At 35.8% G+C, this 12,754-nt stretch overlaps 1 protein-coding gene across 3 annotated transcripts in view; it reads right to left on the reverse strand.

Annotated features, from left to right (window-relative positions):
• The window catches only part of SUGCT (succinyl-CoA:glutarate-CoA transferase), a 684,028-nt gene that overhangs the window by 669,681 nt on the left and 1,593 nt on the right, over window positions 1–12,754 (reverse strand). For all 3 annotated transcript variants that reach the window (XM_076006291.1, XM_076006292.1, XM_012752259.3), the window contains exons 2-3: window positions 1,404–1,455; window positions 687–760 (exon numbers count right to left, since the gene is read on the reverse strand). In XM_076006291.1, coding sequence (XP_075862406.1) covers window positions 687–760; window positions 1,404–1,455 — 126 coding nt within the window. The remainder of the gene's footprint in view (window positions 1–686; window positions 761–1,403; window positions 1,456–12,754) is intronic.

Here is a 12,754-nt window from a genome sequence, read left to right on the forward strand (position 1 = left end):
CATCTGGGGCTAGGTACAGAATAGGGATAAGCAAGTCTACAAAATATTTCTGTAGCAACAACAAATCAGAAAGGCAAGTTAAGTTACTAAATAGCAAATGTCAATAATTTAAAATAATATTTTAGAATAAAATTTTAGCTGTCTAGGTCTTGCTTCGAAGTAAAAGTCTACAAACATTTTTAAAATAGAGTATTTTGGCTGGGTGCAGTGGCTCACACCTGTAATCCTAGCACTCTGGGAGGCCAAGGCGGGAGGATCGTTCAAGGTCAGGAGTTCAAGACCAGCCTGAGCAAGAGTGAGACCCTGTCTCTACTAAAAATAGAAAGAAATTAATTGGCCAACTAAAAATATATAGAAAAAGTTAGCCAGGCATGATGGTGCATGCCTGTAGTCCCAGCTACTTGTGAGGCTGAGGCAGAAGGATTGCTTGAGCCCAGGAGTTTGAGGTTGCCATGAGCTAGGCAGACTCTATGGCACTCTAGTCTGAGCAACAGAGTGAGACTCTGTCTCAAAAAAAAGTATAGCTTCAGAGGAAAATAAGGAATAGAAAAGAGAAAATAATCAATTCATTTCAATCCCTCTTCTACCCACTTACAGGTACACTCAAGGTGGATATTTAAAGAATTACTAAAAATACTAATATTTATTAGCTTGTTTCTATTTTTTAAAGGGGGCAGTAGCTTTACCTGGTCTCTCCACTTTTATGACTTCTGCTCCAAGATCTCCTAAATTCATAGTAGCAAAAGGTCCTGCCAGGACTCTACAATGTTAACAATGATAAATAATTACCATCTTGAAAATTCTTATGTTAATTCTCTTCTTAATAGTCCAGCCACACAGACCAACTCATATAATACTAGTAACAATCACAATTGTTCAAACTGTAATTTGGCCATATGTATCAAGAGCTTTAGAAAAGTTTATCCCCTTCAACCCAGTAATATTATTTCTAGAGTTCTATCCTGCAGAAGAAATAGAAACTGAGTCAAAGATTTGTATACAAGGAAGCCTAATTTATAACAGTGAATGTTTGAGGATGATTAAGTAATTATGTGACATCTATATAATAAAACACTATTTTATGTTTTTGTTGAATTTTGAATGACATGGGAAAATATTCAAAATATAACATTTTTAAAATGTATAAAACTGTAATTTTTAAAATGTTTCCAATTTTTGTTTTTTTGAATTATACATAAATGTTTTGGTTGGGAAAATGCATAAATTTTACACTAATTACCTTTTACACTGAAAGACTACAGGAATTTTTCTTTTCTTTTTTTCTTCTCCAAAATGTCAACATAAACATGTAAGTATCCTCTCATAATCCAAAAATAAATAAATGTTTTTGAGAGAAGAGGAAAACCCAATCACCAAAACAGTACAGATAAACCAGTACAAACCTTGTTAGATCCAGAATTTTTACACCCTCCAATGGCTTTACATGGTCCATATCTGGCAAACACAAAAAATATTTGAAGAGTATTGATTACTAATTTTCAGAGGAAAGAATGCAGAATTCTTCGTATTCTGTTTTAAGCAGTATCTGTTGCTATCAAAAACAATATCTATCCTTCACTATGATTCCGCTTTATATGTAACATAGAAATCTTGCTCTTATCCAATTAAAAGTTGATCTGTAAAAATTAAAGGCTCTAATACCAGACTATTCACAGCTATACTGAAGATTGTTTCTCTAATGAAAAATAAAAAGGTAACTAAACAAGGACATCCTAACAAGTAGGATTCTGAAAGTAACAACAAAGATCTCTGCACATTTGTTCTTTCAAGACAGAGGAAATAATAAATTTTAACAGTCTATTAAACAATTTACAATCATGTGTACTTCCCTTTTTCTCTTTATTCATCAGCTACAAAAATAAGTCGATAGATCAATAATTATATTAATAATTCACATGAACACATTTAACAAATCAAATTTCAGCCAAATGGTTTACAAAGTTTAGATCATGATGACTGAGATGAAGATGAACTTAAGTCCATAGGGGGGAAATTAACTACTGGTTCAATAATTTTTTTTTTTTTTTTTTTTTTTGCTCTATACCCTTTATGTAGAAGTCACCAATTGATAACATTTTTGCTATATTTGTGTTGCCATTTTCTCTTTTTACATATGTAAACATACATATGCATACACACAGGATTAGACTGATCACTCTATTCTTGAGGGTTAGGCCTGTTGGGTACTAGGTCTGTCTTAGGGGATATTTAGAATGCCCTTAATAATGATGAATGTGATAGTGATATGGAACATTTATGAGTATTCATTATGAGTTCTTGCTAAATGTTTCATACTTAAGTTAATTATTTAACTTATTCTTATAGCAAGCCTGTGAGATAGGTACTCTTATCTCTCCTGTGTTATTTGATGAGGAGTCTGGGGCTGTTGGTGTGAGTCAGGTCTCTAATTCTGCAAAGCCAGCATGCGGCACAGTCCCAGTCAGCACTTGGGCCATGGGACTGAGCTGAGAGTCTTAAATGCCTGGATTTCCGTAATGCACTGCCTGCGTGTTTTTGCTTTTTTTTTTTTTCTTTTTTTTTTTTTTTTTTATTTTGGCATATTATGGGGGTACAGATTTTAAGGTTTCAATAAATGCCCATTTCCCCCCCTCCCCCCAAAAGTCTGAGTCTCCATCATGACCATCCCCCAGATGGTGCACATCTCACTCATTATGTATGTATATACCCGCCCCCCTCCCCCCTCCCACCTCCCCAATACCCTATTACTGTAGCACCTGTGTGTCCACTTAGATGCTACTCAGTTAATACCAGTTTGCTGGAGAATATATCTGGTAATTTTTTTAATAGACTTTATTTTTAGAGCAGTTTTAGATTCACAGCAAAACTGAGCAGAAGGTACAGAGATTTTTCATATGTTCCCTGCCCCCACACATGCATGGCCTCCCCCACTTTCAATATCCCCCACCAGAGTGGTACATTTGTTCTATCAATGAACATACATTGACGGATCATCATCACCCAACGTCCACAGTTTATATTAGGGTTCACTCTTGATGTTGTACATTTTATAAGTTTTGACAAATGCATAATGACATGTATTCACCATTGTATTATCATAAAGAGTAATTTCGTTGCCCTAAAAATCCTCTGTGCTTCACCTATTCATCCCTTGAAACTCCTGATCTCTCTACTGCTGTCTCCATAGTTTTGCCTTTTCAGGCAAAACTATGGAATCATACAGTCTGTAGCCCTTTCAGATTGGCTCCTTTTACTTAGTAATATATGTTTAAGTTTCTTCCATATCTTTTCAAGGCTTGACAGATCTTTCTTTTGTGATAAATAATATTCCATTGCCTGGATGTGCCATAGTTTATTTATCTATTCACTTCCTGAAGAACATTTTGGTTGCTTCCAAATTTTGGCAATTATGAATAAAGCTGCTATAAATATTGTATGCATGTTTTTGTGTGGACATAAGTTTTCAATTCATTTGGGTAAATACCAAGAAGTATGGTTGCTGAATCAGATGGTAAGATTATCTTTAGTTTTGTAAGACACTATCAAACTATCTTCCAAATTGGTTGTACCATTTTTCATTTCCATTGGCAGTGATTGAGAATTCAATATACTTTTGTAAAATTCTTGGTTCAAATTCTCCTTGAACTTCCATTTCTTAAGAATTCCTCCATGTAGCTCCATGACCAGTGGAGTAAGAATGATGGTTATAGAATTCACACATTTTCACACACACCATTATAGGCTTGAGATGAATCACAAAGAGTACAGTGATTCTTAGCGAGGGCGTCCATTGAATATACTGCTCTAGTAAAGAATACTGGAAGCTCATAGGCCGGGCGTGGTGGCTCATGCCTGTAATCCTAGTACTCTGGGAGGCCAAGGCAAGTGGATCACTCAAGGTCAGGAGTTCGAAACCAGCCTGAGCAAGAGACTCCATCTCTACTAAAAATAGAAAGAAATTAATTGGCCAACTAAAAATACATAGAAAAAATTAGACGAGCATGGTGGTGCATGCCTGTAGTCCCAGCTACTTGGGAGACTGAGGCAGAAGGATTGCTTGAGCCCAGGAGTTGGAGGTTGCTGTGAGCTAGGCTGACACCACAGCACTCTAGCCAGGGCAACAGAGTGAGACTCTGTCTCAAAAAAAAAAAAAAAAAATCAGACTGCTTGGATTCAATTCCCTGCTCTAAAAATAAATAAATAAATAAATAAAACAAGTTCCTGCTCTACTATTTAATACACAAGAGACATTGGGCAAGGTAACTTCACTTCTCTGACCTTCCCTTTCCTCATCTGAAGCACCTATCTCCTAGGATTTGCAAGGTTTAAACAAAATGCTTTATGTAAAGTGTTTCGTACAGTTTGCAAGGTTTGAAAGGTTTAAATGAAATGTTGTATGTAAAGTGTTTGGTACACTTCCTGGCATGTAGTAAATGCTCACTAAAAGTTTGCAAGTGTTATTATTATCATCATTATCACAAATGTATTATACAGTCACACCACCTATATTTAAGCAAATAACTTAAAATCCAGATTTGAAAACAAAAAAAGATGGACACAGGATTATTTTAAGGAATAGAAAAAAATATGGTTCTCAATATGCTATGTTTAAAAAGGAAAACTAGAGCCTATTTGTGAAAAATCTGATAGGCTGGTTGGGAGTAGGGGATGATTACAAGGGGAAAAACAGTTGGAAAAGCATCAATTGTAACATAATTTGTTGAAATATATTGAGCAGCTTGTATATCTGTCTTTTTGGCCTCTAGTATGGAAAGCTATTATGATGATACAGCTGGGCAACCATGCAAAGAAGTATAATTATAATGAAGCTGCCATCAATTCTATGCTTGCCAGACCTGCTTGGTAGGACTCCCCTGGTACTTGGCCCTAGGGTTTCCACGACACAAATAAACTTGAGCAGCACCAGAGCAGGGATAATTGACAGATGCCCACACAAGTGGCTCATCTGTGTGACACTAAGCATCCCTTCCCACCCGTACTAGCTAACTACTGAGACCAAAAGCAGGCCAAGTCACAAACAAACTGGTCAAATATCCATATCAAATAGAACATATGATATACACCAAAAGGATTTGCTAACTTGACTTTTTATGGAGAATGTAACTATCAGAACTTATGAGTGAGAAATCAAAAGATGGACATTTCTTCAAAACATGCTTTCTTAATTTGCTGACACTTTTTCTATAGTAATTAGCATGTTTTCTTTCTAGCACACCTTAGAAGTCATAGAAGAAGCTCTGTTCATAATAACCTAGTTTGACAGGTAATTTTAGGAATATAGGGTACCTGGAAAATTAGTATCCACTAGAAGACCTTCCAGGGAAATTATAAATCTGGGGTCACTAGGCAAAATTGTTTTCAATACCTAGGAAATAAGAAACAAGGCACTGTAGCCTGGGCAACAGAGGGAGACTCTGTCTCAAAAAAAAATAATAATAATAATTAATATTAATTTTCTGAAGCCCTTGTTACATTATTAAGATTAAGTAATTAAGTAGATGAAAGAGACACAATGAAAACAAAAAATCCTCAACTTTTGCAATTAATTTCTATGTTTTCTCTTTACATAAACAAATAGTACAAAATATTAAGAAAATGCTGATAAAGAAAATCAACAAAATTTTTGAATCATTTGAAGCTAATAATTGCTAGTGTTTTGGTATAAATACTTTCAGAGATAAGTAGATAGATAGATGGGTAGATAAACAGACGTACCATTTTTGTTCAAAAAATCTAATCATGTGCTAGATATAACATAAACTGTTTTCATCCTTTAATGTTTTGGGGGCTACCACTCAGGATTTAGATCTAAGATGCAATACTCAGCTGACTCTCACAGTAAGTTGGTCTCACTGAATAGAGCTGAAGGCTTTCCACCAAGTATGCCACACTATTATATTCTCATTGCAGGCCAATCACAGTGGTTCACACCTGTAATCCTAGCACTTGGGGAGGCTAAGGCGGGAGGATTGCTTGAGCCCAGGAGTTTGAGGTTGCAGTGAGCTATGATGACACCACTGCACTCTAGCCAGTCTCCCCGTCTCGGAGGGAAAAATAATTCTCTTTGCAAAGAAGTGCACGTCACGCAGGTACTAGTTATTAGGGTTCTTGGAATCCTATTATAAACCCCAAAAGGTAGAGTGAAAGTAATTCTAAAGTTATGAGGCAATTATACTGTTTAGGGACAACCAGAGGACAATGGTTAGATGGATAATTCATAATTCAACCTCCGCTGACAACTAATTTCTTATGAACTGCTCTTACCCTGTGAAAACTTTGCTATTTACCGTGGGATTTGGAATCATGCCGGTTTTGGAACTGTTGGATACTACTATTTTAATAAAAACTTGAGAAATTTGCAGGAATTATGGTGCAAAAAGGGCTTTTGAGTCATAGTTAAACCATGCCATAGCCAAAGTATTAATACAAGTCAGGGCTAATCCCAAATGCCTCTGCTCCTCATTTCCCAGCATCTCTTGCAGTTAGGTTGGGGTCAAATGACTGGGATCTGGCCAGCGAAACACAGGAAGAAATAATAAAAGACAATTCTAGCCCTGATCCTTAAGAACATCCCATGAAATCCTCCAGACCCCTTGGAAACTAAAAATTTCAAACAGTGTAGCTACATATGTAACAAAGATATTTTTATTGTATTGAGCCACTGAGGTTGAGCCGATTTGTACTGCAGCACAACTTAGCCTATCCTCACCAATAAAGATGCCAAGTATCAGAGGCAGAGTGAGTTCTGAGTGAGTTCACAGTATCCAAGCCAACAACTAGAAAGTTCATTTCAGGCTAGACTTTTCCACCATCCCTTTAGGAGCAATCTTCAAACTAGGGTGGTTATATGAAGACTTTCCTAAGGGATGCGTGAACCATTTTAAAGAAATCAATTTCCAGGTCTTCAACTTCCATATATATTCTTTCCTGCAACTGATCAGCCTACAAATAAGCCTTCCTTCACAATAAGCCTTCTTCTACTAAGCAAAAGATATTCCCCACATGTGCCGGATCTTACTCTTCTTAGTTCACAGTATAAAATTTACTTAAGTGATGAAAACTTTTAAATATCAACTGAAAATATGCAAGGAATTGTTTTTCAAGTCATTTAGAAGATGGACCACTACTATGGATTGGTATGTGGAAGGGTGGAAAACAGCACCAATTTATAAACTTTGTAAATCAATTTATACTTATAGAATTCATAACCAAAAGCCAAGCCACAGGAAAAAAAATTCTCCTTAGGTGCTCAGCCTTCTTCAATGGGCCATTCTGAAGTTAGCTACCCAAAGAATCAGAAGTAGATGAATAAGAAACTGGTGGGGAAAATGATAGCTACAAATTACTAAGTGTTCTGTACTAAATTACTGAAATATTGAATTAAGAATGTTCTTTCTAACACTTCCCAGGTGATAAAAAATTTTTTAATTTAAAGTAAATAAATAAAAAAATTTTTAAAATGTTCACAAGCCCAAGAAGCCCCTTGAACTTCTCAATGTTGGTGATGTGGTTCTCCTCCTCTAGAAGACTGACCAAATGGAAGAACTTTGTGCAAATTAGAAAAAGGTATCCCCTCCAGGGGACAATTGGCAAAATAGTGCCCACTCTAGGTTCATGAAACACTTTCATAGGTACTTGAGGGAAATTATCTCAGCAAAGAAGAAAATATGTGTGGAGGGAGTGAGAGCAGCGGGGTACTGCAGTGTTAGACTGAATGAGAGAAGCTTGCTAACACAAAAAATATATTGAGCCCTATTTCACAGAACACTCCAGATATTTAACTAGGAGGAATAGAAGGGAAGGAGCATCTTGGAAGAAGTGTGGGGTGAATACATATGTAAGAGAGATTATGTTTTATGGTTTGATATTTATTTTAACAGCTTCTACTGAGTAACTCTGAAGAGCAGGAAAGAAGTCTGGAAAGAACTTTAGGATATTTTCTGTGTAAAGATCTATGGAATCCTTCCAGAGACCTCTCTTCAAGTAAAGGTAAAAATTATTATTTAAGGTTTTTAGAGTTTGGGGAGATGGAAAAGGGGAAGCAATAAGCTTGTTTCCAAGGACACAGGCAGACCTTAAGGTGGCTTAGCCATGTTCACATTACAAACTCTTCAAAACCTTTAATACATAATATCAAATTGTCCACCAGACAGGTTATGTATAACAGTACCAGCAATGTATGAAAATAGTCATCTTCCATAACCCTGAACATAATCTTTGGTTTGGGAAGGTTTTTCTATTTACTTGTTTATTTGATGCAAATTTGACAGTTAAAAATTTACATGTCACTGTCATTTTAATTTGCATTTATTTAATGACTTCTGAAGTTGAACATTTTTTATATCTATTAATACTTTTTTCATATTTTCACTTATAAGTTATTCTTGCTGTTGGCCCATATTTCTACATGCACATTTATTTTTTTCTTATTGATTTATATAGATTATTTATATAGTAAGAATATTAACTATATATAATATTTATATAGTTAACTATATAATATTTAACTTATATATAAGTTAACTTATATGTAATAATATATAAATTTTATAGTTAATATGTAATATTAACTATATAATATTTATATAGAATATATAATATTTATATAGTAAAAATATTAATATTTTTACCAGTCATATTTAGTAAAAGTAATTTTTCCCTATCTACTCTTTGCTTTTCAAAATTGTTTTAGAATTTCATTCTTTCAAAAAAATCACTTCTTTTATGTTTTCTGCCTTGGTATTGTTTCGGGATTTCCCAAGACCATCCATATTTTCAGTGATTTGCTAGAAGGATTCACAGGACTCAGCACGTGGTTGCTTTCACACCTAAGGTTTATTACAGCAAAATGACACATGACAGGATCAACAACGAGAAAAAACACAGGCGGAGATTGGAAAAATCCATGTACAGACCTCTTACATTCTCTCCCTCCCATGGAAGGCCGCACCAAGCATGCTTCTTTCTCTAGCAACAAAAAATCATAGAAACATTTACAATGTTTCTGCCCAGGGAGGTCTATTAGAGACTCAGAACCCAAGGTTTTTATTGAAGCCTATTCACATAAGCACTCTCTCCTTCCCATGTACCAAAATTCCAGACTCCCAGAAGAAAGGTCAAATTCCCAGACAGCAACCAAAGTCCAAACTTGTAAGATGGTCCTTCTAAAGATAGCAACCTGCTACATTAACTCTGTTCTGTTCAGGCATCATGTTTTTCCAACCAACTCCAGATTATATAATTATTCATTCATAAATGGTTTTCCCATTTTCTTTTCTTTCAAAAAAAAACAGGGTCTCACTTTGTTACCCAGGCTAGATTGCAGTAATGTAATCACAGCCCACTGTAACTTCCAACTCCTGGGCTCAAGAGATCCTCCTGCCTCAGACTCCTGAGTAGCTGGGACTATAGGTACGCACCACCATGCCTGACTTAATTCTTTGTTGTTTTTTTTACTGACAGGGTCTCATTGTGTTGCCCAGGCTGTTCTCAATCTCCTGGCCTCAAGTGATCCTCCCTCCCAGGGCCTCTCAAAACCCTAGGATTACAGGCATGAGCCACCAGCCACACTTGGCCTTATTGTTTCTTATTTAAACATTAAAAAATTGTTTCTTGGACAAGAGATCAATATTTTTCCTTGTTTTCTATTTTCTTAAACATTTCACATTTTCTACAAAAGGTATATATCATTTTTATAATTGGAAAAGTACAAAGATGCAAATTCTAATGACATTATAATTTTATTTACTCATTTTAAAGCATACTTTTAGTCTTTGTGTCTGAAAAACAATATTCATGCTCTCTTATATTTTTTGCCATACAAAAGTAATCTGTCAGCAATTTTATTATTTTCTGTGATAACTTTTATAAGTGTGAGTTAATACTTGAGTTACACCTGGGTAAGGAATATTAGTCTATAAAGAATTAAACAGGTATAAGACATTTTACCTGTGCTTGACTACCACGCATGGTTAGAAACGAAAATAAGACAAAATTTTAATGAAACAGTGGAATTTGGCTCTCAGAAACTCTTGAAAACAAGCTGCTTCTAAATTTTGCTTTTTCAATGATACCATTGCTTAAATGATGGTGAAATAATCTACTGTCTTCAATGCAGGCTTAATCCTATCAATGAGTGAGCTAACCACATTCTAGAGATGCATTTACTTTGCCACTACCAGTAGTCTCCAACATGAAACAGCTAACAACAGGTACATCAGGGAAACACAGATAATCTAGAAAGTTTCAAGAAATGTTAAGGTAAACCTTATGCTTGAAGTATACATACAATCATTTCTGTACATAGAAATTATTAGGTATATCTTCCTAAGAAGTGTTTTACATCAAAAACACATAAATTTTTAATCTCTGTATTTACTCATTTGTAGCCTGAAAGTAAACACAAGGTTTCTGGTGCAGAGATTAGAGTTATTATTATTTAAATCAAGAAATGCACCATTTTCCCATACCTCATACTCCATACACAAAGCAATGAGAACCAGTTGATTAGGCTTGAACACTACAGGGTTTGAATCACAGGAGAATCCTGAAATTTTGAATCTGGAAGTTTTTACAGAGCTGCCACCTTCCTCTGAGAAAGAGAGACAAAGCTAATCTACTTAAGGTAGGCAAATTCTCCTTGGGGGAAAAAAAGAGGAAGGTCATTGGGTTCTTATCCTTTGGAATGTAAATAAATGTCTCTAGGGGGAGACAAGACATGCATCACTGGGTTTATAATCTTCAGAATGTCTCCTAGGCTCTGGGTTTCACATCCCTTTAAAATATAGACACATAGCTCCAGGAAGTTCTCTCTCTATTCAGGCATCTTTTAACTTTCAAGAGTTGTTCTTTAACCCAGGTTCTATTATAGTTTTCTTTGCTTACAAAGCCCTGACCATGCAGAAACATGAAAATATTTACTTCTTAATAATACATAGTAAAACTAACCAAAGTCTTTCTATTTGTAGCACTGGTTAATAACTGACACCTACCTAAATCGTGGCTTTCAAAACCTTTCTGCAGAGCCTGGGGAATTCCTCAGAGGTGTCCCAGACCCACTGTGGGGGGGGAGGTAAAGTAGGGGTACAGAGTGAGTATGGTTCTGGGACTCCAATTGATTCCTCAAACACAGCCCTTCTGCTCTTATATATATTGGGCTTCTGTGTGTGGTTTTTGAAGACTAGGCTCTATAAAACAACCATAAAACTTTGAAATCCACAGAAGAAAGAAACACCAAAAAATCTTAGGTAACCTAAATAAATAAAAATTCTAAGCCTTACAGAAACTGTGAACAAATGTGAATCTGAAGGCGTTGGTCCTTCAAAACGGATCCTGAGTGACCTAAATATAAAACAGAACCAGGGGCGATTTGCTGACTAGAGGTCACACGCCCCCAAAACGCACACCTTTTTTACTTTGAAACTTTCCGAGCTTACCTGAATCAATCAGAGTTCATCTGCCTCAGCCAATCTGAGCTCAGCTGTATGGATCAATCAAACTCAACTGCATCAACAAATCAGAGCTACACAAGTCCTAATCCTTTATTTGCATAAACAAACTGGATTGACTTGGGTGGGAACTTTGCAGTAAAATCTGATCCCTCCCTTTGTTCTCTGGAACACACCTTGATCTCCCTGGTCTGCAAACCGCTCAACAGAATAAAGTCTCCTTCCTTGAAATTCCTTTCTCAGAGAACATGGGTGCTCAGAATGTTTCTTGAAGTTCTGTAATGTCCTTTGTATGCAATGTTGAAGACAGCCCCAGGCCACTGATAGCATCTTCCATGAAGGTACTGCCTTATCCAGGATACTGTCTTCTAATGCTGATCCTCCCTAAACAGGGCTGCAATTTTCTTTTTATGGGAACTATACCTATACTGCTCACAAAAATAAGATGTGCCCTTTGCCCTTAGTTCATAGGACAGCCACCATACACTCATATCCATCATCCCACTTCTTGACTTTTCTATCTCCATGTAACCCAACCTAAAATTTCCTCCCTTTCCCCTCATCTCTCTTCCCCTGAACTCACAATCATACAAATAAATTCAATATAAGTAGATGTTTGAGGATCTCAGGGCCACCAGTTCAGATAGCGAGATTGCAATTCCCAGGCTTAAGCTTAGAAAGATCCTACCTACATTTATAAAAATGTGATATTTAAATTTATATCTACTAATCTCTAAATCTAAAATCTAAGCTACACAGTACCACTTTTAAAATTTTACATACTTATTGATGTTTTCGAAAGGAAGGGCTGATTGCCAATTCATATTTCCTAAGAAAAAATGCCAGAGATTCAGGAAGACTGAGTTCTGGCTCCCTTATGCTTATTATGTGAATTTAAGCAAGTAGTTAACTTCTCTTGACCAATTTCTCATCTATAAAAAGGAAAGTAGCCTAGTCTCTAAAGTGATCCAAGTGGAATCTGGAGTTTTCATATAATTATTAAGAATTCGTTCTCCATCAATCTTCATCTATATTTGCAAATGTGATGAGAGGCACAGTCAGGCATAATCCACCTGTCAAAAATTTTCCACTGTATTTCTTCCCCTCCCCCATTTTTAATGCCAGTTCATATATGTAAAAAGTAGTGAGATATAACTACAGGGAAGCACATTCTGGAAGTGTAAGCCAAGTAAAAAAGACAATTTATAATACTTTACTCATCAGGCTAAGACCCAATTATGCATGTCTTTTGCCAGTTATAAAAAAATATTAAGGCCTGGCACGGT

Source organism: Microcebus murinus, chromosome 9, assembly GCF_040939455.1.
Source record: "Microcebus murinus isolate Inina chromosome 9, M.murinus_Inina_mat1.0, whole genome shotgun sequence".
Classification (NCBI taxonomy): domain Eukaryota; kingdom Metazoa; phylum Chordata; class Mammalia; order Primates; family Cheirogaleidae; genus Microcebus; species Microcebus murinus.